The sequence below is a fragment of the Rutilus rutilus genome (genome assembly GCF_951802725.1).
Source record: "Rutilus rutilus genome assembly, chromosome: 18".
Lineage (NCBI taxonomy): Eukaryota > Metazoa > Chordata > Actinopteri > Cypriniformes > Leuciscidae > Rutilus > Rutilus rutilus.
The window spans coordinates 30,713,924-30,740,819 of record NC_140231.1 but is presented as its reverse complement, the minus strand read 5'-3'; the positions used below and the strand labels follow the sequence as shown (position 1 = coordinate 30,740,819).

General features: G+C 41.9%; 1 protein-coding gene across 1 annotated transcript; it reads right to left on the bottom strand.

Moving 5' to 3' along the window:
- Positions 1 to 8,504: 8,504 nt before the first annotated feature.
- LOC311276742 (cholesterol 24-hydroxylase-like) lies at positions 8,505 to 25,694 on the bottom strand. The gene is made up of 15 exons (XM_084386613.1): positions 25,483 to 25,694; positions 25,270 to 25,347; positions 24,670 to 24,751; positions 24,488 to 24,561; positions 20,488 to 20,574; positions 20,270 to 20,408; positions 20,058 to 20,171; positions 19,810 to 19,966; positions 18,830 to 18,901; positions 18,683 to 18,755; positions 18,508 to 18,592; positions 14,479 to 14,589; positions 9,566 to 9,654; positions 9,398 to 9,464; positions 8,505 to 9,313 (listed from the first exon to the last, which is right to left on the bottom strand). The coding sequence occupies exons 1-15, from the start codon at positions 25,614 to 25,616 to the stop codon at positions 9,173 to 9,175; spliced, it is 1,503 nt and encodes a 500-aa protein (XP_084242739.1). The 5' UTR covers positions 25,617 to 25,694; the 3' UTR covers positions 8,505 to 9,172.
- Positions 25,695 to 26,896: the final 1,202 nt, after the last annotated feature.

The window sequence follows — 26,896 nt, the reverse complement described above, 5'->3', positions numbered from 1 at the left end:
GCGTGCGTACAGGCGCGTCCTCAAATGCACGTCCTGATTTTGCCAAATGGGACCAATATCTTTATGATGACCCTGGGACAACATCTCTCTTTTTTTTTTTTTTTTTTACAAAGAAGAAACAGCACTGCATTGAATACATTAACAAAAAACAAAACAACAAAAAATCAATAACTGACTCCTCAACAAGTAAGAAAAAACCGTACACAGTTCTTAAGAAACTTGTTCTTACTGTTATCAATGAGTTTAAGAGATTTTACAATAAGGGAAATCTCAGCAATAAAGACATCAAATCTAGGTAAAGTCTTGAGAAATTAGAAAAATTCTAATTTTATTGGGTCTATATATTTCTCTACATTTTTTATCAATAAGGCTAACACGTTTAGGCATAATTGTTTTTCTCTCATTAAAGAAAAGGTGTGTTTTAAATAAATGCACATAACTTGGAGACAAAGCTTTGATGACAGAATTGAAAGTTCAAGCAGGCAGAGGAAAATTATACAAAGTCATAAATTCTTCATATTCCAGTATACTGCCATCATTTTGAAATAAATCCAAAACACAAACAATACCTCTATCATACCACTTATCCATAAAAAAAGTATTTGTTTCAGATTCCCTGGGACAACATCTGCCTCAGCCAATCAACCTTTATGATGTCATCACCGTGTCCAATAAAACCAATAAAAGATGAAAATACTGTTTAGATATTTATATTTTTTATAGTGTTTTATTTATATTTTTTTATACTGAAAAAACAACAACAAAAAACCCTAAACCCTGGCCTCTTGCGAGCTCATTTTCTGCCGGTGCAGTTTGTTAGCGCTCGCACTGGTGCCACAGAAAAGTTTCCTAAAATCTCTTTAAAATCTCTCTAATAACAATATATTTCCAATGGCATAAATGGACCATAATTATTGCATAAATATTAATTAGTACCATAAAATTCTCTCAAAATACAAAAGAAAAAAACATTATTATTATTATTAATAAATTATTAATATTATTGAACAAAAATATGGGGTCACTTTTGATCACGAAGAACACAAGTGTGAGTCTTGAATAAAGGAGCACACTTTCTGTACCTGTTACTGTAAAAATAAGTTTACTCAATTCATGTGTAAAATTCAGAAATCATAATATTGATGAAAATGAACTCTATAACATATTAAAAATGTGACTATAACACATGCAACAACAAACAGGCTAACCAAAAAACTGGAACATTTAAAATGTTAACCATTTGTTTTCTGTTTTCTCTAAACACTTTAAATGTATTTTAATTGTGTCCATATTTTAAAGATTTATGCTCTGCATCTAAATTGTGTTCCTCTTATTTCTTTCTTCACTCCACAGATTCAACTTCATGCCTCACCTTCCTTTCTTCATTTACACATGTAAACTATCAAATAGCCAGTGAATGTCAGTTTATTTAATGAATTTGTGGTATAGTTACTGAAGACTGAAGGTCATCCACTTTCTCACGATTAGCCAAAGTGGGTCAGCAATATTTAAACACATTACAAGGCAACTAACTCATTTTTTCCCCTATTAACTGTAGTTTCACGAGTTCACACTTACATATAATTTTGAGGGAGTAAGATTTAATGCGTATTTGGCGTGCTGTCCGGAGGGAGGGCTCCGAGCTCGGAATTCAGCCCGAACCCAGAGTACTCCCCCCGCATGTAAGTGTTTAGAACTAGAAGTGTGGAGAAGGGGTGGTGGGGGGATGCTGCAAAACTGTCAATGGATCGAGGTAAGACTGCTCTATATTTACCCTCTTATCATTGATTGCTGAGTGCTATCCACTCGTGTTAATTATCTGAACGTGCTCCTCCCGAACTTAGTTAATAAAACTTCATAACAAACCAAACCGGAACTGTCACAATAATGTTTACATTTAGTGAGCACCCTTATAAATTAGATGGGTTTTCTATCTGTCACCATGAGGGAGTCCTCCTTTGAGATCTGGCCACACCCAACAGTGTCATTACATCAGCCAAAACTATTTTATCATTTAAAGAAATAGTCTCTTTAATTAAAGACCAGTGTTGTGCTTGGAAAATGTACACCCATTGAGCACAGTTCAATAAAGCGTAAACAGCCCACTTTAACTAAGTTCCAAAGTGCAGATATATTAAAGTTCAACTCTGGGGAATGAGGTTAAACTCTTGAGCAACACTTTGAACTTATTTAGACATAAAAGCCCTTAAGCTGTTTCACTTCTGTATAATTTATTTAAGTTTTTTTTTTATTATTGTTTTTTTTTTAGGTTTTATTTATCTATAGTTATTTTGTTTTATTGTTTAATGTTTTTTTTTTGTTGTTGTTCTATATAATCGTTATGCACAATCAGATGCGTAGGATTTAAAGGAACACTCCACCGTTTTTTGAAATAGGGCTTATTCACCTTCTTTCCTACATTTAGATAGGTGGGCAAATGCATTTTTGTCTCAGTGCATGCATTGTTTTAGTTTGACAGGGTCGGCGCTAGCTTAGCTTAGCATAATGAATGGAATCCTTTGTTGCCAGCTAGCATGTCCTGAGTAAAAGTGATATAAACCCCCCCCCCCCCCCCCCCACCTAATTACTTCTTGTGGCCTGCATATTCACAACAAGTACAAATAGCGATGCAGATTAACACTAGGTGATTTCCTATGCAGAAATTGACTTGGGACTATATTAGGGGGAAGCACAGGCAAAGCACTGCTACTTGGGCGCAGAGATATCACACCCAAGTAGCAGTGCTTCGCCTGTGCTTCCCCCTAATATAGTCCTTAATATATAAGTCAATATCTGCCTAGGAAATCGCCTAGTGTTAATCTGCATCGATATTTGTACTTGTTGTGAATACGCAGGCCACAAGAAGTAATTAGGTGTTTTTTTTGTTTTTTTTATATCACTTTTACTCAGGACATGCTAGCTGGCAACAAAGGATTCCATTCATTATGCTAAGCTAAGCTAGCGCCGACCCTGTCAAACTAAAACAATGCATGCACTGAGACAAAAAAGCATTTGCCCACCTATCTAAATGTAGGAAAGAAAGTGAATAAGCCCTATTTCAAAAAACGGTGGAGTGTTCCTTTAACTACTACTCTAGTTTGTACAAATCAAACTCTTGTTTTTTTTACAGTCTATGGTACAAACACATATCCATGTTAGAAAGGGAACAGCTGGTGGCGTTATGTGCCTAAGCTGAGGAAAACGCCAAACCAGCCCCGAAAGAAGAAGACATTTATGAAGCCTTTTTTATTTATTTTTTATTGAAAATATCAAGATTTACAAACAAACATGGCTGCATAAAATCTGTTTCTTGAGAATAGGATACAGAGAAGATATAGCCAGAGGGAGCAGCTCTTAATACAAACAGGAAATATATGTGTAGTCTTAGTAACACAAACAAGGATGATTTATAAAAGGAAAAAGAAACATTCAAATAAGCAAATTCAAATAAATAAACAGTAAGAAATTATAACATAACATAAGGGGAGAATTCAGTCATTGTTCAGCTATTAACCTCAGTTGGGGAAGTGTTTTAGGGTATCATATATTTTTTGGTGCTTTAGGACCTTTCAGAGTTTTTAAGGATTTTATATACAGTTTAAATTAATAAAAAAATCAAATAATAATAATAATTTGGGAGGTGATTTCACAAACCTACATTTGTGAATGAAGAATTTAGCTAGACATACAATTGTATTAGTACAGAGCTCATCACCCTTGCTTTGCAATATCAATCCAAATGTATGTCGTCACTGGAGATAGAGGTTGGGAATGAAGACAACCCATTTATGTATATCACACCAAAATATCTGTATCACTTTACATGAGAAAAACACACGGTCCGTAGTTTCGACATCATTTTCACAGAATGTACATGTATTATCATCTATACCAAAGCGAAGTCTCAGTAATTCTTTAGAGGGGTAAATGTTGTTCATTACTTTGAAGTGTGTTTCTTTCACTTTAGGAGGTATAGGGAGTGTTAGATACATTGTTCTTAGTTTAGTAATTTAATCTTTATAAAATTTTTGTAGGATGTTATTTTTATTTTGCCTTTTAGGGTACAGATATTCAGTAAAACAATTTCTAATAAAGTGGTTAGTGCATTTTTTTTATCCAGAACAAAGATCCCTTGAATTGATAGTGGGGCCAATTGTGGTTGTATCGGATAATATGCCAAAATGTTTCTTGTTAGAAGGACAAATTCTTGGGGTAATGCTCTATGTAATTTAGAAAAGTCTGATTTTACGGGTTTGAAATTAAGTTTGATGCAAAATTGTTCATAATTTAAAGGGATACTCCACTTTTCTTGGAAATAGGCTCATTTTACAACTCCCCCCAGAGTTAAACAGTTGAGTTTTACCGTTTTCGAATCCATTCAGCCGATCTCCGGGTCTGGCGGTACCACTTTTAGCATAGCTTAGCATAGATCATTGAATCGGACAGGACCATTAGCATCTCTCTCAATAAAATGACCAAAGGGTTTCGATATTTTTCCTATTTAAAACTTGACTCTTCTGTAGTTACATCGTGTACTAAGACCGACGGAAAATGTAAAGTTGCGATTTTCTAGGCTGATATGGCTAGGAACTATACTCTCATTCCTGCGTAATAATCAAGAAACTTTGCTGCCAAATGAGTGCAGCAGGCGTAATGATATGACTCAGCGCCTGAAAATAGGTCTAATAGGTTAGACAAACTTAGTCCCGGTCACGTTGGAAGTTACTGAGCTGGGGACTATTTTCAGGCGCTGCGTCATATCATTACGCCTGCTGGAGTATCCCTTAACTCTGGGGGAGTTGTAAAATGAGCCTATTTCCAAAAAAAGTGGAGTATCCCTGTCGGCGCCGATGGCCTCGTGGTTAGTGCGCCGACATGTAGCACCGTTGCGCTTGGGCGGCCTGAGTTCGAGTCCCGGCTCGTGGACCTTTCCCGATCCCGTCTCTCTCCCTTCTCGCTTCCTGTCAACTCTACACTGTCCTGTCACAATAAAAGGCAAAAATAACCCCAAAAAACAATATATAAAAAAAATATGTGGAAGTATCCCTTTAAAAAGTATCCGTTAAGTCGGCTATGGACCTTCTCCCATACCAATCTTCAAAGAACAGAGATCTGTTGCAGTGCAAAACATATCTGTTATTCCAGAGTACAGATGTGTGTGGTGAGAAGTTATGTACGCGTAACATTTTCCAATACAAGAATATTTGTCTGTGAAACTCTGACAATGATATAGGTAATTTGCTAACACTAAAGTCCACTCTAAGAAGAAATTCTAATCCTCCAATTTTCTTGAATAAGGTCTTTGGAATACAATACCAAAAGGAGTTGCTGTGTTTGATCCAAGATTTTAACCAATTTATTTTTAAGGTTCCATTAAGGCAGTCAAAATCAATAACTTTTAGTCCTCCATCCTTTGTGTCTTTAACCATACTGCTTTTCTTCATATAATGTGGTCTGTTTCTCCAAATGAAGTTTAGGTCGATTTGGTTGATAGATTTAATCAATTTGTTTGTAATGGCATTGGAGTAGGCTGGGTAAATACATCTTGATAAACATTCCATCTTAGTTAGGTAAATTCGACCTATGTATCGACCTCTGTAGCCATATGTTTAGTCTTGATTTGCATTCTTTCATTTTATTTTCTACATTCAAAAGTTGGCTTTGTTTTTGGTCCTTGGAAAGGTAAATCCCAAGGTATTTAATTTCTGATTTAATAGGGATATTACAGATGTTTTCTCAGTGAAGTGTCGTGTACAGCCAGCAATTCACACTTTTTTAAGTTTAATGTTAGGCCTGAGGCTTTTGAGAATTTTCCAATTTTTGGCAATAGTTGTTGAAATTTGGTATCTATCTTTCAAGAATATTGTTACATTTATGAAGCAGAGCTATAGAAATGTATACGTAGGTACCACATTTGACCGCTCCAGGCACGTCGGCGCACCCGCCATCTTGGAACGGTCAGCGTGTCGTCATTCACAGTAAGGAAGACTTTAAGGGACTTTAAAGACTAAGAGACATTTGGTTGTGAAACCGCCAATATTTAAATTCCCGAATAAATGGGATAACCTTTCACAGGTGAGAATATTGGTTTGTGTTTTTATATTAATGCTGCATTCCAGGCAGGTTTTTGAGCACGTAAATCACGACTTCAAACCACGACTCACGACTTTGTAGCGTTCCAGGCCAGTCACGCCAAACTACCTGAGCGCAAGGAATTGTGGTAGCTAGATATAAACAAACCAGCATGGCGGACCTTACGGGGCTTATGCGCATTTGTAATAATTTCTGTCGCCAAAGGTGCTTACTCCTTGTTTATTTATTATTATTATATTATTATTAATTTGACTGCAACGTTATATTGTCCTAAAGTGTATTCTCACTGTGTACCGCCTGCAGAAACACTGCATCCGTAGTGGCTGCCATTGTTGTTTTGTATGGTTTCGCGGGCTATCTGACGTCAGAGCTCGTAACTGGGAGTACATCGATCTAGTACGAGTTCAAGGGTGGGAATTCACGGGTTTGACTGCCGTTCCAGTGCACTTTCACGGGTATAAGGTTGGAAAAACACGGGTTACAGGTTGCCTGGAACGCACCATAAATGTAAGCTTAGCGTTAAGTTCTGCCAGGAAGACTCAATCAGCGCGTCATGAATTAACTCACTTCTAACCAATCATGTGTTAACACTCTCAGTATAAAAGAATGGTACTTACATCCATCTGAGTTCGCAGATACTGACGGCGCCAATTACCTCCATCCTCCCCAACCACCTCCAAGATGGTCCTTTCCCTCCATCCTCCCCACCACCACCAGGATGGTCCCTTCCTTTACCTCCAGGGGGTCGGCTGCGCCCCTGCCTTCATCTTCAGGTGGGATTTGCAGATTCCGTTACCCTCGCATTGCTTGCTAAGGACGGGGCCTACGCCAAGACTATGCTTGCTGAGCTATTAATAAATTTACTCTTGTTATATCATTTCACTTCCCGAGTCTTTCTGGTAGAACTCAGTATTACAATTTTACTATGGTACTTTTTTAAAACTTTTTAATGTCGTGTTAGTCTTGCAAAAAAGTTGCTGAAGTTTATTGCAGATATACATATTCGTCTAACTGCGGTTGCAGGTTGCAGATGCACAGCGGTTGCAGATGCACAGTCAACTTGCTCTCAGTGTTCACAGACATGCTTTGACCGTTCCAATATGGCGGACGGCGGCGGCCCATTAATCGTGTCCCTAACATAGACAGTAAAAGAAATGGACACAGCGACCCCATAGACTTCAACGGAGAAAAGTAAAGCAAATTAGAAGCACTCACTTCCTGATGGCTGAGCGTACTGCGCAGACTCAAACTGAGCATGGCGACGTGGATGTGACGTGAGCAGCCTGTCTGACAGTTGTAAGTCTTCTAGTAGCTGTGCCAAGAGAAATCTGAATCATTCCCTTCCGAATCTTGCAGCGACGGAGAGCGTGAGTAGGAGGTGTCCATGAGCTAGGAGCAGGAGCAACTTTATGACTCTCTATATGGGCTTCTCCCTTGACTTTATCGGACTTTATGCCTCCACGTCCCCCTGACTGACTGCGAGCTTCTCCTCCTGTCTACACGGTAATTTCCAGAGAGTCGCGTGGTTATGACGCAATCGTTAGCCTATTTTTACAAAAACTGCTTCTACGGGGCCATAACGTAAGATACAAGGTAAAGGAGCCTTTTATACATTGTCGTGTTTCTTTAGAAATAAACAGTGGACAAATAGAGTCTTTAGATGTAAAGTTATTCGCTGTCAAAGTGAATGGGAGTCAATGGAATGCTAACAGCAGGTGATGGCTTGTTAGCCAATGGCGGCCCCCGGGGGTGGTACGCTTTTTGGGCGCTGGATTACCCGTTTTTTCCGCCTGACTGCCACAGCTGGCTCCATAGCTCAGTGGTTAGAGCACTGGTCTTGTAAACCAGGGGTCGCGAGCTCGCTGGGGCCTGGAAAGGCGATGCTTTTTCTTACGACACGTTCATAATACATGATTGTTGTACTTCAAGAACAAGTGTTACAGTTTCACATAATACAAATAAGAAACACTGTTCTTCAAAAGAAAAAGGACCCCACGTAAATCAGCTTTTATATTTTCTATTCACTGTGTTTAATCTGTTTGGCAAAGTGGTAGGAAAATATATTATGTAAAGAGACCTTTTTAAAATCTGATAAACTAAATGTTTTAAGATTTTGCTGATAATATAATTTTTAATGAAAAAAGTATTAAATGAGCAAAACAAGCATTTTCACTAGTGGTTTCATTAGTTCCTATTGTGTTTATAAAATGTTCATATTTATATAATCAGTGTTAGGTTGATTATTTACAAATTGTAGTCTGTTACAAATTACATGACAAAAATGTATTACATCTAAAAAATATATAGCATTACACATTTTAGGTAATGTAATCAAACTACTTTTTGAAACTTTTAGATTACTTTTGACCCAACTCATTTATCACATTGATTTGAATATGATAATCCTGTACCATATTGATATAAAAATACAAACAGAAAGTTTGTTATTAACAAAATGAAGTGAATTAAACATTACATTACATCAGGGTTTCCCAAAATTAGGTTTCTGAAGGAAAAATTAAAGCATTCAAAATAAAACACTAAAAAGACTGAAATACCGCATTTACCTGCAAGTCATGTGACCATAATTAAATTTTATCAGAGAACCGAGAACATGCAAATCTGTTGTTAATCTAATATAAAAATATATATTTCATTAAAATTTAAAATATATAATTTAAAATATATAATTTAAAAATAAATTGTGAATAATTTACTGCCATTGTGTTACTAATATGTAATCATGAATCATAAAATCAATAGAAAAGTAACTAGTCTGATTATGAGTATTTTAAAAAGTAAAATAATCCAATTACAAGTAGCCTACTTCATTTTGGAATCTGATTACATAATCCAGATTGCATGTAATCAGTTGCTACCCAGCACTGTATATAATCCATATAATGTATTACGAGATGATATAAAACCAAATCAATTAAAAGTGCAGATAAAGTATCATAGATGAATAGCCTGTTACAAATTCTGTGCTTAGGTTAATGTTTGAATGATACAAGACCATGCTTGCCAAGTAGACACAAGTACACAAGAGTTGGCACAAAACAAGTGCCATAAACATGTCCTATGAGCATGGTTTAATATTGCAGATCACTCCACTCATGGGCCGTAGAGTTCCAGTGTCTTTAATGCTGAAAGACTGTCCAGGAACCAGACTGAACTCAAATCTCTGAAGCAGTTTGGCAAGCACAACTTTAGCCTCCATCTGAATGTAGAAATACGCTAAGTTGTTATGATCACAGCAAATTTGGCACTTGGAAAACAAATTGCGCAAATGTGTGTTTGTTACCTGTGAGAAGACCTGCCCTAGACAGGTTCGTGGACCAAGTGCAAATGGGAAGTAGCAGTAATAAGGCCTTTCAGACAAGAACACAATTTGATATCAGCAGATTTCATGCTATAATGTTTATAACATCCTCATAAAACTCATTTACAGCTTGTCCTCATAATGACTTACTTGGGGGCATTCACATCAAATCTCTCAGGATCAAACTTCAACGGATCTTTGAAAAACTTTTCCAGTCTTTGAGAGACATAAGAACTGAACTGTATGGAAAAAGGTCAAAATGGTTAAAAATAGTCATGTATTCAAATACAATTAAACAAGTAAAATTGATGATGCCATTGTTCGAATTTATTGGAATTATTAAAATAGAATTAAGTCATTATTTACTCACCCTGGTGTTGTTCTAATGCAGTATGCTGTTCTTTCTTTTTCAGACCACAAAAGGAGAAATTTAAGAAAAAAAGTCCTGCTCTGCATCATCCACATAATGGCAGTGAAAAGCAACCAGCATCAAGTTTTTTTTTAAAAGACGCGAAAATATTACAGAATGATCCCATGCGACGTGTCGTATATCCCACGTGTTCTGAAGGGTTTATGATAGGGTTTGGTAAAAATCCAACCAAAATTTAATGTATTATTTAAAGAAAATCCTGACCTCTGTGCACGACTGCATGTTCATGAGACTCTATTAACGCCACAGTTCACTCTGACTCGCCCAGAAAAAGCACACAAGTTGTGAGAAATCAAGATGGCAATTTTTGCAAACCATACATAAATACACGGAAAAATATGAGGGAAATCACTGTGGTGTCCATGAAGATGTGAAAAAATAAGCATAAATCTAGCTTACACATTTACCAAAATTATTATATGCCCATTTAACCTAAGCTAATTTGAGTGGGTTTCTCCCATCCCCATACAATGTCACTTCTCTGTCTTTTACGGCCCTGACGAGAACGTCGGTCTCCTCGGCTATTAATCGCTCCTGGCGTGCGTCTGGCAAATCCGCCATTATAATAGCAAACCGCCATGGAACAAGCGCGTCAAAACACCGTGGTGTAGACAGTTTGATGTCGGGATATTCCTACATTCAGCCAGGTTTATTAAAGCAAACCAACCCCGTGACGTCACATGTTAGAATACTGCACAATGGTGGCGCCCTGGCCGCGAAATATATAACAGTTTTTCTTTTTTCTTTTATATGTTTACATTTGTCATGTTTCTTATATAATTGTTGATTATAGTGGAAATCCATCTTGTAAATCATGTAAACTTGATTGACTGCTTCATTTCCCCTTTAAAGGGAATGTGAGATGATGCTCTGATTGGTTTATTTCATGTTACACCCAAACCACACCTGTGAGTAATGTAGCTACTTCAGACCAACCCATTTTAGATTTGCGTCGGGCGCAAGAGTTATTTTATACCGCCAGTATAATAGCAACAGCTATATCCGGCCACAGCCGAGATCCGCCCACAAAGTTACTTGCATTTCGCGTTTGATACTTGCGTTTCAGATCATTAAAATAGGGCCCCTTGTGTGCTGTTTCTGGGCAAGTTGGGGTAAACGCGCACATCGTGCAGCCGTGCACAGAAGACCAATGGCAGGATTTTTGGAGAATAATACATACAATTTCTGTTTTTTTTGCCAAACCCTATTGTATACTGTATGCCCAGAACACTTGGAATTTACGACACATGCCGCATGGAATCATTCTGTGATACTTCTGCGTCTTTTAAAAAAAAATTAATGCTAGTCGCTATTCAATGCCATTATATGGATGAACGTGAGCGGGACTTTTTTACAAATTCTCCTTTTATGGTCCAAAAGAGAAAGAAGGGCATATGGCATTAGAACAACAAACATGTGAGTAAATGAGGGTGAACTAACCCTTTTAAGACCCCCTGTGGTGCATGGCGCAGCTGGGGCCCCACCCAGGAGCTAAGCCCGGGGTTTGGTGCTTGAATGTCGGAGTTCACCCCGGTTGAACGAGAGAGTCGCTTCCCTGCGCCTTCGGGGATAGGTCTCTCACTGTCGTGTGTGCCTACAGGCCGAACGGCAGTGCACAGTAACCGGCCCTCTTGGAGTCTCTGGGAGGGGTGCTCGAAAGTGCTCCGACTGGGGACTCCGTTGTTCTACTGGGGGACTTCAATGCCCACGTGGGCAGCGACAGTGACACCTGGAGGGGTGTGATTGGGAGGAACGGCCCCTCTGATCTGAACCCGAGCGGTGTTCTGTTATTGGACTTCTGTGCTAGTTACAGCTTGTCCATAACGAACACCATGTTCAAGCATAAGGGGGTGTCCATCAGTGCACGTGGCACCAGGACACCCTAGGCCGGAGGTCGATGATCGACTTTGTGGTCGTTTCATCCGACCTCTGGCTGTATGTCTTGGACACTCGTGTAAAGAGAGGGGCGGAGCTGTCAACTGATCACTACCTGGTGGTGTGTTGGATCCGATGGCGGGGGAGGAAGCTGGACAGCCTCGGCAGAACCAAATGTACTGCGAGGGTCTGTTGGGAACGTTTGGCCGAGTCCCCTGTCAGACAGATCTTCAACTTTCACCTCCGGCGAAGCTTCGACCGGATCCCGAGGGAGTCTGGAGATATTGAGTCAGAGTGGACCATGTTCTCCACCTCCATTATCGACATGGCCGCTCGGAGCTGTGGCCGTAAGGTCTCCGGTGCCTGTCGAAGCAGCAATCCCCGAACCCGGTGGTGGACACCGGAAGTAAGAGATGCCGTCAAGCTGAAGAAGGAGTCCTGTTAGGCCTGGCTGGCTTGTGGGACTCCTGAGGCAGCTGACGGGTACCGGAAGGCCAAGCAGACTGCACCCCGGGTAGTTGTGGAGGCAAAAAATCGGGCCTGGGATGAGTTCAGTGAGGCCATGGATAAGGACTACCGGTTGGCCTCGAAGAGATTCTGGCAAACCATCCGGCGCATCAGGAGTGGGAAGCAGTGCCCTACCAACACTGTTTACAGTGGAGGTGGGGAGCTGTTGACCTCAACTAGGGATGTCGTCGGACGGTGGAAGGAATACTTTGAGGATCTCCTCAATCCCACCGATACGTCTTCCATTGAGGAAGCAGAGGCTGAGGGCTCGGAGGTGGACACGTCCATCACCCAAGCTGAAGTCACCAAGGTAGTCAAGAAGCTCCTCGGTGGCAAGGCACCGGGGGTGGATGAGATCTGCCCTGAGTACCTCAAGTCTCTGGATGTTGTGGGGCTGTCTTGGCTGACACGCCTCTGCAACATCGCGTGGCGGTTGGGGACAGTACCTTTGGGCTGGCAGACCGGGGTGGTGGTCCCTCTTTTTAAGAAGGGGGGCCGGAGGGTGTGTTCCAACTACAGGGGGATCACACTTCTCAGCCTCCCCGGGAAAGTCTATGCCAGGGTACTGGAAAGGAGAATACGACCGACAGTAGAACCTCGGATTCAGGAGGAGCAGTGCGGTTTTCGTCACGGTTGTGAAACACTGGACCAGCTCTATACCCTCTCCACAGGGTGCTGGAGGGTTCATGGGAGTTTGCCCAACCAATCCACATGTACTTTGTGGATTTAAAGAAGGCATTCGACTGTGTCCCTAGTGCTATCCTGTGGAGGGTGCTCTGGGAGTATGGAGTCTGGGGCCCTTTGCTAAGGGCTGTCCGTTCCCTGTACGACCGAAGCAGGAGCTTGGTTCGCATTGCCGGCAGCAAGCCAGAATTGTTCCTGGTGCATGTTGGACTCCGGCAGGGCTGCCCTTTGTCACCGGTTCTGTTCATAATTTTTATGGACAGAACTTCTAGGCGCAGCCAGGGGTCGGAGGGTGTCAGGTTTGGGGACCACGCGATTTCGTCTCTGCTTTTTGCGGATGATGTTGTCGTGTTGGCCTCATCAAACCAGGACCTTCAACATGCACTGGGACGGTTTGAAGCCGAGTGTGAAGCAGCTGGGATAAGAATCAGCACCTCCAAATCCGAGGCCATGGTTCTCAGTCGGAAAAGGGTGGCTTGCCCACTTCAGGTTGGTGGAGAGCTCCTGCCTCAAGTGGAGGAGTTCAAGTGTGGGAAGGATGGAACGGGAGATTGACAGACGGATCGGTGCAGCCTCTGCAGTAATGCAGTCGATGTACCGGTCTGTCGTGGTGAAGAAAGAGCTGAGCTGCAAGGCGAAGCTCTCGATTTACTGGTCAATCTACGTTCCTACTCTCACCTATGGTCATGAGCGGTGGGTCTTGACCGAAAGGACAAGATCCCGGATACAGACGGCCGAAATAAGCTTTCTCCGCAGGGTGGCTGGGCGATCCCTTAGAGATAGGGTGAGGAGCTCGGAAAAGCTCTGGCCTGGGAACGCCTCGGTGTCCCCCCGGAAGAGCTGGAGGAAGTGTCTGGGGAGAGGGAAGTCTGGGCATCTCTGCTTAGACTGCTGCCCCCACGACCCGGCCCCGGACAAGCGGAAGAAGATGATGATGATAGAACCGCGTATACTAAATGAGTCAAGGGTGTAGAGTTACATTCAAGCTATTATAAGGCATGAAGACATTTTTTCAAGAAAAAACATTTACATTTGTAATTTTGGTGATCAAAGATGAGTTTTAAGGGATACAATTATTGACTACAGGGGGACTTTAACTAAAATATAATATTTCCAAACAATGTTGAAGATTTCTTTCTATCTCCATTAGTCAATAACAGTGGGAAGATTATAGGTAAAGAAGTTTGACAGCTCTGTTTAACAGAAATGTCTTGAGTCGAGCCCATTCTGTGCTTTTAGAAAGTGAACACTTCTTATATCCAGAGTTCTCTATGTTGCCCTCAGGCCGTCGCTACAGACTACCAAAGATTAAAAATAATCGATACAAATACTCTTTTGTTCCGAGTGCAATCAGACTATTAAATAAGTCTTAAAGGTATTTATTAAGGTCCTTAATATTTTCTATATTTTAGGTACTCTTTGTATTTTTTGTAATTTGTAATATGTGTTGCTATTTATTACCATGATGTACTGTATGTGTCAGTTTGTTGTCTGTTTGCATGTGCTGCAACCAAATTGCCCAAAGGGGATCTTAATAAAGCTTGACCTTGAATCTGGCAATACTCACAGCAATAGAGCAGCCGCCTGGGACTTTCAGCCCATTTATAACCATGTCCTCATGCAACCAGCGATTGGTTCCTGGAGCAGTGGGGTACAGTCGCAGTGTTTCCTTCAAGACCTAATACATTGAGTCAACAATACAAAGACCATTCAGAGAAATGGATACAGAACCATTTGTGTTTGTAGCATAAAATATCATCTCTGAAGACCAGGGGTGTCCAATTCTGGTCTTGGAGATCTACCTACCAGCAGAGTTCATTATCCAACCGTGATCCAGCACACCTGTCTGTAATTAACAAGTGCTCCTGAAGATCTCAATTAGCCGGTTCTGTTGTGTTGGATCAGGGTAAGAACTTTGCAGGAAGACAGATCTCCAGGAACGATCTGGGTTACTTGACTGTAACCCTGTTCCCTGAAAAACCAAAACGAGATGCTGCGCTGCTTAGCGCATTGGGAACGTCTTTAATCTTGACCAGCAGTGAATATTGTGTGAAACACGTCAATAGAATTGACCCGGAGGAAATATAGCTTCGGTCGATGACGTCATTGGCGCGCACCCGCGACACGAGGCTGTAAATAGATGTGCCACATATTTTGTCTGAAGAGCAGTCTTGAAGAGCATCTTCAGCACGGCAATGCAGCGCAGCATCTCATTCCACTTTTTCAGGGAACAGGGTTACAGTCAAGTAACCTGGACTGTCCCTTTCAAAAGCTACAATCGATGCTGCGCTGCTTAGTGCATTGGGAACGAGAATACCCACGCCACCGTGCTTGAAGGTGTCTAGACCCCTTACGGTTGGTGGTGGGGCATGTGCCTGTTGATAATTTTTCCTGCAGGAAGTCCAGAACTGAAGCAATCTGGCAGTTGACCAGAACTGCATTATGATCTGCACCCCATTTGCTGGCATAACTCTTTCTAGTAGAGGAAGCCCTAGCACTTAGAATGGTCTCAATAACGTCAGGCGAAAGCCCAGTGTCTCTCAATTGGTACCCATCAGGGGTCAAACATGAAGGTTCCACAGGTCGGGCCTGGGATGTAATATCGCGCCCTCCACCTGAGACAGAAGGTCCCTCCTCTCCGGAATCGCCCATGGCGAGCCGTCGAGGAGAGATATTATCTCCGAGAACCATAATCTGTTAGGCCAACACAGTGCTATCAGTAAGAGTCAAGTCCCTTGTTGGCGAACTCTGGCTAGAATTCCTGGGAGCAGAGAAACAGGAGGAAACGCATACAGGCGCATTTTGGGCCAGACCAGGGCTGGGTGACTCAGAGAGAAATAGAGGGGACATTGTGCTGTCTGATGGGAGGCGAAGAGATCCACCTCTGCTTCGTAAACTCTGGTCCAAATCTGTTTCACTACTTCTGGGTGGAGTTTCCATTCCCCCATCGGTAGTTTCTGTCCGGACAGTAAATCTGCTCCCACATTCAGATGTCCTGGAATGTACACTGACAGGAACTTGTCCAGGGCCCAGAGAAAAATCTGCCTCGCTATTCTGTTCAGATCGCGTGAGCGCAGACCTCCCTGATGATTTATGTAAGAGACTGCCGGTGTGTTGTCCACCCGCACTAAGACATGACAGCCCCTCAACTGAGGGAGAAAGTATTTCAGGGCCAGAAATACAGCCATCAGCTCGAGCCAGTTGATGTGCCAATCAAAAAATGTGCCAGTTGATGACGACAAGGTGTCCCTAGACTGGGACCCAAGGCGAGGAACTGGGGTCTGAGCCACAGAGATAGTGTACGAAGCCCGCGGCGCGTCACTTTTAATTGCCTTTGAGGTTTGGCCCTTGGATGAAATCCCCTGGCTTTTAGCCACAACTAAAATGGTCTCATGTGCAACAGCCCCAGAGGAATCACCCTGGATGCTGAAGCCATGAAACCTAGCATTTTTTGGTTTAGCATTCTGGGCAGGAGAAAGATAGCTTTTCTTGGCGTTGAGTCTCAACACTAGAGAAACTAGATGAGCTAACACGATGTCTCTGTGTTGAAGTGCCATCTCTTGCGATTGTGCTAGTATTAACCAATAGTCGATGTAATTCAAAATGCGAATGCCCTGGAGTCGTAATGGAGCCAGTACTGCATGGAATAACCCGAAATTGGTACGCTTTGCCCCCAAAAGCGAACCTCAGGAACTTCCTGAGTTGTGGCAATATTTCTATGTGAAAATATACATCCTTCAGATCGACCGTGACGAACCAATCGTGATGTTGAATTTGCGACACGACTGTCTTGACAGTAATCTGCTGTAATAGCCCAACTCTCTCTCTGGAAGAGGAACATGTTCTATGGCCTCTTTGCTCAGAAGAATTTGTAGCTCTTGTAGTTTTTGTACGCGCCCCGTCCCGTCTACCCCCATCAGACTGGGCGCCAGACCATCAGGACTTCCTCTTTCTAATAATAATAGCCCTGAGGTCTGGCTTGGGAGGTTGCTGAGCACGACAAACATGTCCCCAATCCTTTTGAGGGGGAGCACGGCTCGCCACACTCTGCTTTTTCACCTCCCTGGCTTTTGAAGGACCGGGGAGAGGTTCAGTGGCCGATGGCCCCTCCCCTTGAGTGCGGCGAGGAAGGAACTGAACGAATGGTTCTTCATGCTTCTTAACCTCTCTGAACCTGGTGACGACAGTATTGATGGAGTCGCCAAACAGGCCAGAGGGTGAAACAGGGGAATCTAACAGAAACACACAATCTTTCTCTTTAATTCCTGTCAGATTAAGCCACAGGTGCCTCTCCGTGTTGACCAAAGCCGACATTGAACGGCCGATGGCACGGGCCGTTTGATTGGTCACACGGAGAGACAGATCTGTGGCTCGACGAAGCTCAAAGAATGCCTTCTCGTCGATCGTACTGCCCGCACTCAAGTCCTTCAACAGGTCAGCCTGGTACACCTGTAACACTGCCATAGTGTGCAGCGCAGCACCAGCCTGACCTGCAGCTTGGTATGCTTTACCCACAAGAGCCGAAGTTGTTCTGCACGGCTTTGTGGGGAGGGTAGGTCTCTTTATCGAAGATGCTGACCCAGGCGAGAGATAGCTCGCAAGCTTCTCTTCAACCTGTGTCATCTCCGTATACCCCCGCGACTTAAGACAGCTCATCATGGAGGTCCTCGAAGAAGGGGAGAGACTGATGTTGTGGTCCCTCCCCCCTGCCACCGGACAGAAACCTATCCTCTAGCTTACTATATTTGGGGGTCTCTTGTTCGCGTGGCCAGTCAAGCTGTAACCTGGCCACCGCATGAGTAACCAACTCAAGCAATTCCTCGACAGATTTACTTTCGCGAGAGGAACGCTCTCCAGAGGTAGGCTGCTCGAAGTCCGCAGACGCAAGAGATATATTGTCATCCCCCTCGTGAACCGAAGAAGCACCGGAACGCGCTTTGGGATCACGAGAGGGGACGTCTGGATCTGGTGATAAAGCAAACGATAGGGAAGGATCCGTCTCTTGCTCATCATTCAGATCCATGCGGGAGCCCCACGATGGTAATGTGGGTGCGGTTTGGAAATAATTCAGCTCGCACTTGCCATTCTCCAAAACCAAAGCCGCATGCTCCTCCCCCAAACAAACAAAACAGTAATTGTGTGTATCCAAGTCTGATATATAATGAGAACATGGAAGGACACAACGCTTACTCTTTTGTTGACTAATTTTTTACTTGTATAAACTCTTTTATAGACGTTCAGAGAAAATGAGAATTTCTGCACACTGCCAGTGGGAAACTAACTCCTCACAAAGATCTGTAGTCAGATATAAAGAGAGAGAGAGAGAGTTTGACGCACACATGCACAGAATGGCCTCTGAAGACAAAAAACCTGACGATGCACCTGTGGCTCATCTATTTATAGCATCGTGTCGCGGGTGCGTGCCGATGACGTCATCGACCGAGGCTATATTACCTCCGGGTCAATTCTATTGATGTGTTACACACAATATTCACAGCTGGTCACGATTAAAGACGTTCCCAATGCGCTAAGCAGCGCAGCATCGATTGTAGCTTTTGAAAGGGAACAGGATTGGGCATCCCAGCTGTAGACCAACCTGAGACAAGTAAGTGAATTTTCCAAGGTCTTCATATGAAATGTCTCTCTTTGTCCCAAGAACTTCATCCACTTCTGCTTTAGCCCTGGGAATGAAAAGAAATTCAAACTAGAGCATTGTAATAAAAGTCAATGTGGAACAGGTCCATATTTCCAAGAACTGTTTTATTGTTTACCGTTTATATATCTCAGGATATCTCCCTAATTCCATGATTGCAAACGAGAGCTGATTTGCTGTTGTCTCTTGCCCTGCAAAAGAATCAAGCACTGTTTATATTGGCAGGGGTTTTTATGAGCAAAAATCAAACAAAGCTGTAACTCACCAGCAATGAAGAAAGTCACGAAATTGTCCAACATCAGCTCATCATCTTCAGCGTTAGTAACATTTTCCTCCTCTGCAGCAAAAATGGAAAGTGTTAAATAGTTAAGTAACTCTACCAGTGTTGTGTTGAATATGTTATTATTAGGGCTATTAACTGATTCAAATTTGGAATGAAATTAATTACATGATATGCTGATTAACCACTTTAATTCCCTGATATACTTCAGGCAAAATCGAAGAACAAACAGGTGTGTATACTGCTCCCACATTCAGATGTCCTGGAATGTACACTGACAGGAACTTGTCCAGGGCCCAGAGAAAAATATATATTTTAATTTATTTGACTTTTGAATTAGTATGTGCAGAATTTTATTTTAGTTTTAGTTTGATAATAGAATGTTTGAAAGTTTAGTATGCTAATTGTTATTTATCTGTATATTTTTGTTGAAACAAAAATCCCGCACTGAAAATGGCCCCCACTGTTGATCTATGTAAACATTTTAGATGGACAAGGACATCTTTAGTCGTTAAGTTGCATCTTGCACCATGAAAGCTACGTTTTTAAGACAACGTGTCAAGTTAAAGTACATGCAGTTTAACTTATTTTTTTCATTTTAAATGTGTTTTTTTCTGTGATCTTTGGCTAACTTGTATTTGAACTTGAACTGCTCCAATGGTAAATTATTTACCAATTTTTACAGATTTAGTAGGTTTAAAATTTACAAATACAGTTTAACTTTTTAAAATGTGTCTGGTTCCTGTATTCTGTTCCTTTTGGTTGCATTTTTCACTTTTTGTCGTTGTATTTGAACTTTTTTTTTATTGTTCAAATGTTAAATTACTTATCAAATTTTCACACTTGTTAAGTTTAACCGTGGTATGGTAATTAAATAATTAATTACAATTAATAAATATGCAGCCCATTTAAAAGTTACCTGTACAACAAATGGTAGAAGGAAAATACACTTGAGACCCACATACCTGCCGTTTTGAGGATTTGTGTGAGAATGTCTTGGGGTACATCTTCTCCATTTTCTACTGCTGTCTTCCTGTTTTGTATCCATTTTTGTCCTGTTGTACGCAGGAGTTCAGCTGCATCTTTAATTTGCTGTATAATCTTCCAATTCTTGGGAAAAAGCTGAGGTCCCACATTTAAAAAATAAAAACAGATTATATTACATTAACCGTACAACTTTATTGTGACATAAGAAATTTGGTTAGATTCTTACTCTAAAAAATGGGTCTCTGAGATCCAACACCATGCCTTTTAAACACAGCTCTACTGCATTCTGGAAGGGGCTGTCAGTTTGCCTCAAGAAATTCAAATCAACACCGAAAGCCACCTGTGGATGAAAACATGACTACTAAGTATTGATCAACAGCTGATTTGACTTTCCTTGTATTAGGCTTTCCCTCGGATTAGGAGAAAGGGAAGTGAAACCTTGCAAATGACATCGAGTGTGACACAGTTGACCAGGTCGTGCATGACGGCAGGTGTTTTTGTCTCAGCCATTTCCTCCAGCTTTTCCATTAGGCGCTCCGACATCTCGTTAAAAGTGCCCATCGAGCCTCGTAAGTATCTGACGAATGAGACCGCATCAGCTGAGGTGCATCTGTATCACATTTCAGTATACAAGAGATTGTCTGTATATGACTCACAAGCTGCTAAAGGCAGGATCCATGATGCGACGCTGCCTGTACCAGGTGTCATGGTCCGTAGCCGTAATTAGCCCGTTCCCCAGGAACCTGAGAAGATTGAGTCATGTGACTTATTCAAATGTAAAGTCACCACTGGCAAAGCAAATCCCATAAAATATTCAAATTCGAATATCACATTATCGTAGGAAGTGTCGTGACGTAGAACGAACGTAGAGTTTTGTTTTGCTCTGCTCTCTGGCTGCGCTGTCACGTTCGTTCTACGTCACGACGCTTCCTACGCTACGTCCTACGCCAGCATCCATCTCCGTGAACGCGCGTCGACCGCTACCGGAAGCCATTTATTTTCGTTTATAAAGTTTTAAATATGTATATTTTTACGACAAAACCACACGGATTACCCTCAGAAGGCCTTCGTTTATCCCCCTGGAGCCGGATGGATTACTTTTGTGAAGGATGCATGCACATTTGGGGACTTGAACGAGGTGGACCCCATAGCTTCACATTATAACCACTGAAAGATCTTATTTTATTCTAAAATAACTGAAAATGTGTTCGTCTGAAAATAGATTGACATATGCATCTCGAACGGCTTGAGGGTGAGTAAATCATGATCCATCCATCCATCTTCTTCCGCTTATCCGGGGCCGGGTCGCGGGGGCAGCAGTCTAAGCAGAGATCCCCAGACTTCCCTCTCCCTAGACACTTCCTCCAGCTCTTCCGGGGGGACACCGAGGCGTTCCCAGGCCAGCCGGGAGACATAGTCTCTCCAGCGTGTCCTAGGTCTTCCCCGGGGTCACCTCCCAGTGGGACGCGCCTGGAACACCTTCCCGGGAAGGCGTCCAGGAGGCATCCGGAACAGATGCCCGAGCCACCTCAGCTGACCCCTCTCGATGTGGAGGAGCAGCGGCTCTACTCTGAGCTCCTCCCGAGTGACCGAGCTTCTCACCCTATCTCTAAGGGATCGCCCAGCCACCCTGCGTAGAAAGCTCATTTCGGCCGCCTGTATCCGGGATCTTGTCCTTTCGGTCATGACCCAAAACTCATGACCATAGGTGAGAGTAGGAACGTAGATTGACCGGTAAAATTTCTTTACCACGACAGACCGGTACATCGACCGCATTACTGCAGAAGCTGCACCGATCCGTCTGTCAATCTCCTGTTCCATCCTTCCCTCACTCGTGAACAAAACCCGAAGATACTTAAACTCCTCCACTTGAGGCAGGAACTCTCCACCAACCTGAAGTGGGCAAGCCACCCTTTTCCGACTGAGGACCATGGCCTCGGATTTGGAGGTGCTGATTCTCATACCAGCCGTTTCACACTCGGCTGCAAACCGTCCCAGTGCATGCTGAAGGTCCTGGTTTGATGAGGCCAACACGACAACATCATCTGCAAAGAGCAGAGACGAAATCGTGTTGTCACCAAACCTGACACCCTCCGGCCCCTGGCTGCGCCTAGAAATTCTGTCCATAAAAATTATGAACAGAACCGGCGACAAAGGGCAGCCCTGCCGGAGTCCAACACGCACCAGGAACAAGTCTGACTTACTGCCGGCAATGCGAACCAAGCTCCTGCTTCGGTCGTACAGGGACCGGACAGCCCTTAGTAAATGACCCCGGACCCCATACTCCCGGAGCACCTTCCACAGGCTGCCGCGAGGGACACAGTCGAATGCCTTCTCCAAATCCACAAAGCACATGTGGATTGGTTGGGCAAACTCCCATGAACCCTCCAGCACCCTGTAGAGGGTATAGAGCTGGTCCAGTGTTCCACGGCCTGGACGAAAACCACACTGTTCCTCCTGAATCCGAGGTTCTACTATCGGCCGTATTCTCCTCTCCAGTACCCTGGCATAGACTTTCCCAGGGAGGCTGAGAAGTGTGATCCCCCTGTAGTTGGAACACACCCCGACCGCCACGCGATGCTGCAGAGGCGTGTCAGCCAAGACAGCCCCACAACATCCAGAGACTTGAGGTACTCAGGGCGGATCTCATCCACCCCCGGTGCCTTGCCACCGAGGAGTTTATTGACTACCTCGGTGACTTCAGCCCGGGTGATGGACGAGTCTACCTCTGAGCCCTCAGCCTCTGCTTCCTCAATGGAAGACGTGACGGCGGGATTGAGGAGATCCTCGAAGTATTCCTTCCACCGTCCAACGACATCCCCAGCTGAGGTCAACAGCTCCCCACCTCTACTGTAGACAGCGTTGGTAGGGCACTGCTTCCCTCTCCTGAGGCGCCGGACGGTTTGCCAGAATCTCTTCGAGGCCAGCCGATAGTCCTTCTCCATGGCCTCACCGAACTCCTCCCAGGCCCGAGTTTTTGCCTCCACAACATATGTTGAATGTATGTTGTTGTTTTTTTTGTTTTTTTAAATGTATTGAATACATTTTGCATTCTCAAAGTCTAGTGTGACTGCGGCTTAAAGGGATAGTTCGCCCAAAAATTATATTTAGTAAATCATGAGTTAAATATAATTTTTGGGCGAACTATCCCTTTAAGCCGCAGTCACACTAGACTTTGAGAATGCAAAATGTATTCAATACATATTTTTTAAAACATACATTCAACATATAACAAATAATAATAAATACAAAATGTAAAAATAGTCTACTCCACCTCCCCTCAAAACTGCAAACCTGCAACTTTAAAATTGTGAGTTCTTTGAATACCTTTGGAATAAGCCAAAGGTATTACTGAGCATATACTTTTTCCTCAAATATAATACACTTATGGTATATTGCTTGTATGTTTCGAAGACACTCGTAATGAATTTGTAACTGTAACACATATAAAGCACACTTTAATATCACTAATCATGCATGTAATTAGTCCCTACACAGGCATATACTTAAAGTATACTAAGAATACTTGTTCCAATTTAGCACACAAAAGTACACTAAAAAGTTATGCTTTACTACAATTTAATTACAACTAAAATATACTTAATACAAAATGAGTTACATTCAGAATGAAATAGCACATTCAAGTTAATTAATCATTAACACACTTGAAATATACTGAATTAGTCTGGCTGCACGTATACTTCGCTTTTTCTTTTTTCACCAGGGAAAGCATACACAGTGTTAGCCAAAAGTGATGTTCGGCCGAGGAAAATTCTTCACCCTTTGTTCAAAAATTACTACAAATTGTTACAGATTTTGTAAACATACTGCGGAGTGGTGCAATGAAACATGCCAAATTGTGCAGCCATAATATTGTCCAAGCTGTCATACAAAGAAATGATGAACACATGCAATAACAAGAAAACCAACAATATATGAATAACTGAATATAGCATTTTGTTCATATTTAGATGGTTTTATCAAACTTGTATTGTCATTAAAGGTGCATTGCGCAAGTCTCTGAGTTTTTGCAGAACTATGCCCCCTTCTGGCGACACGCGAAACTGCAACCAGAGTTGTGCACGCGGTTACATGGAGTTTGCGTTGGGGTTTGGGATGAACTAGAAGCCGGTCTCTTTGAATCCATCTTCTACTTTTGCAAAAGTCGCTGGAGTTGTCTTCGCTGATGCGGATAATGGCGGCGAATACACAAACCTGCCAGACATAACCAGGTGAGCGTGAACGCGCATGACGTCACGCCCAGTCGATTCCGTCCCGAATCCCTCTTATTTATTTTACTGTACAGGATTATAGAGGCAATCGCAGTGATCATAGAAGGGCTCATTCAGCCCATCAGGCAATTGTTTAAGCATGTATGGGTTAGAAAAACGGTTATTTTTAACATGAAAAGTTGCTTAATGCACCTTTAAAAACAAACATCCCCTCCGGACATCACTTTTTGCCACTACTGTAGATGATTTTAAAGCTATCGGACTAAATGCAGCATAGCTCAGATTTTTCATTGGGCCTCTACCATAAAAACTTCTGGATGATAGTAATGTGCCTTAGTGTAGCACACTGCTATCAATGTAGAGATATTGACACTAGACTTCACCTAGCAATGCTATGACATATCCAGAAAAAAATTAAACATACCTTTTTCCAAACAAGTTAAAGAGTTGTTTGTAGACAAAAGGATCTTTGAGATACTTAGGTGACATCAGGATTGTCTATAACAGGGCAGAGGTTTTTTTTATTATTAGATTTTGTGGCTTCTGATAAAAAAATAAAAAAATAAAATTCTTTTTTAATAAAGAAATAAAATATATAATATTTACCTTTGTAGCCTCAGGACAATAAACCATGACCATGACATAATGAAAACTGTACATCTTGTAGACAGGGCCATATTTCTCTGCCCTTAAAAACAAGAACATGCTCACATTGGCGAGAACGCTTTACCAAATTTCCCCTAGAGGATTAATAAACACTATATCCATATATCTATTTATTTAGCTGAAGTGAGGAAATTACTGCTATTCAGTGAAACAACTGTGTTTTTATTATAGTTTAGTAAATGTATATGATGAAGTGGAAAGCATAAAAGTGTAGGCTATTATTTTCCAGCAGTTTCTCAGAAGCTTACATGCTAGAAGATGGCTTAATATTTCTCTATATTTCAATAACGTTCAGAAGTGTTCTTCTGAAAAATATATATTAAATTACATTAAATCATTTGACTTTTTTTAGAGTACAAATATTAAACAAATCACACACACACACACACACACACACACACACACACACACAGAGAGAGAGATATGCAATGTCACTACCTGTATTACGTAACAATTGACACGTTCTGTAGATGCAAGGTCAAAACTACTCTGGCAAAAATTTGCAACTAATCTGTGTTTATACAAGAGTTTTGTTCTTACCACTGAAGAAAAAAGTCGTGCACAAGACTTTTCGATTTCATTGCTCTTCTGAAAGATGGTATATGCCCCAGCAGAAAACTGTCAGAACATCAGTTTTCATGTTAATTTATCTCAGCTTTGATCATATACTGACAAATACTGACTTACTGCAATACCGTTATATAGTTGTATCAAACACATTTATATAGAGAACACATTCATAAAGTTTCTTACTTATCTCTTGGAGGTCCAGGTATATGATCATATTTCTGATGAACATGTCTTACATACAGACAATATGCAATAAATGCACTGAAAACAGCAGCGAGCAGGTAAAACATCATAAAGGAGACCCATTCTGAGATCATGATGGTTCAGTACAGTAGCTCAGTGTATAATGTGCGTCTCCCTTTCTTATAGCCTACTGTCTATGGCGTCTGCCTTACCTACAAATTATTTAATTTCCGGGTCTCTAGAACTTGTTCTGAACGGTTGTGGACCATAGAGGGCAGTACTAGCTTTCTTCCCATAGGGTCCCTAACCATTAATGAGGTTTCTGACCCCTTTTCAGTTGGTAAACATGGTGACGTTTTTTGTGGGCGGAGCTTAGGTGGTGGCAGAACGATCCTCTGGCCGCTTCACTAACGTTAGTTTGCAAGTTTTGTTAGCTTGTTTTTTAACAATGACTGGGGAAAATCCGATTTGATCTTAATGTGCAAGGTCACTCACTGTCCAGGACCGCGATTGTTATTTGCAAAAGTTAATTTTAACGGACATCCCAGATTGGCTGACCCAGCATACACGCTCATTAAATGGATGGACGATCTATAAGTGTAATCTAAATGGTCACAAGACTTGTGTGGTAGCCTACGATGCTTAAGGCCAGACAGAAGACGACAATGTAAAGAGTGACATTACGGTGCAATTTTAATGATGTGAATATTTTCAAGAAATAAAAATTCCAGATACAGCATATTCATTTTTTTACTTTGTATTTGATTACACTTTCTTACCAGGTTCTTCAAAAAGTATAGTCACAATCAATCAAAACAATGTATACAATCATAGATGATTCACAAATAATCACAATAATTTAGAAAACATTATGCGATAAAATTTCAAATTGGAGCCTGTACTCCGTCGATTCTTGCACCCAACAACACAACAAGATGACATTTAATAACAATAATAATATTTTAAGCTCCTTATTATGCAGCCGAATCTGTGCTGGTTTGTATTGTCCGCCTCCAGTTTTCCCTTTGTTTTGCCAGCAGCAAACGCCGTGACGTAACTGTGACGTCGGCTCGAAATTGGTCTTCTCATGTTGCTAGGAAACCGTTGCTTAGTATCGCTGTTGTCGCACTCGCGCTGTATCCATCATTTTCATAGAGTTCGCAATGAGTTCAAAACGGCAAAAAAACTCTTCACTCCTTTTTCCCGTCAAGTCAAGCACTGTAAGTTGTCATGTGGTATCCGAATTGTGTTGCACAATGATGAATAACACGGCCTATTTCTCGAGTGGAATAATTAACAAGTTTTGTTGGAAATTGAAAATATTCACTACTCGCACAAACGTGCGCTTTTATGTCTTTTATTTTCACAGGTATGTAATCAAAGCACTTCAAATTAGAATAAAGAGGGTGACTGT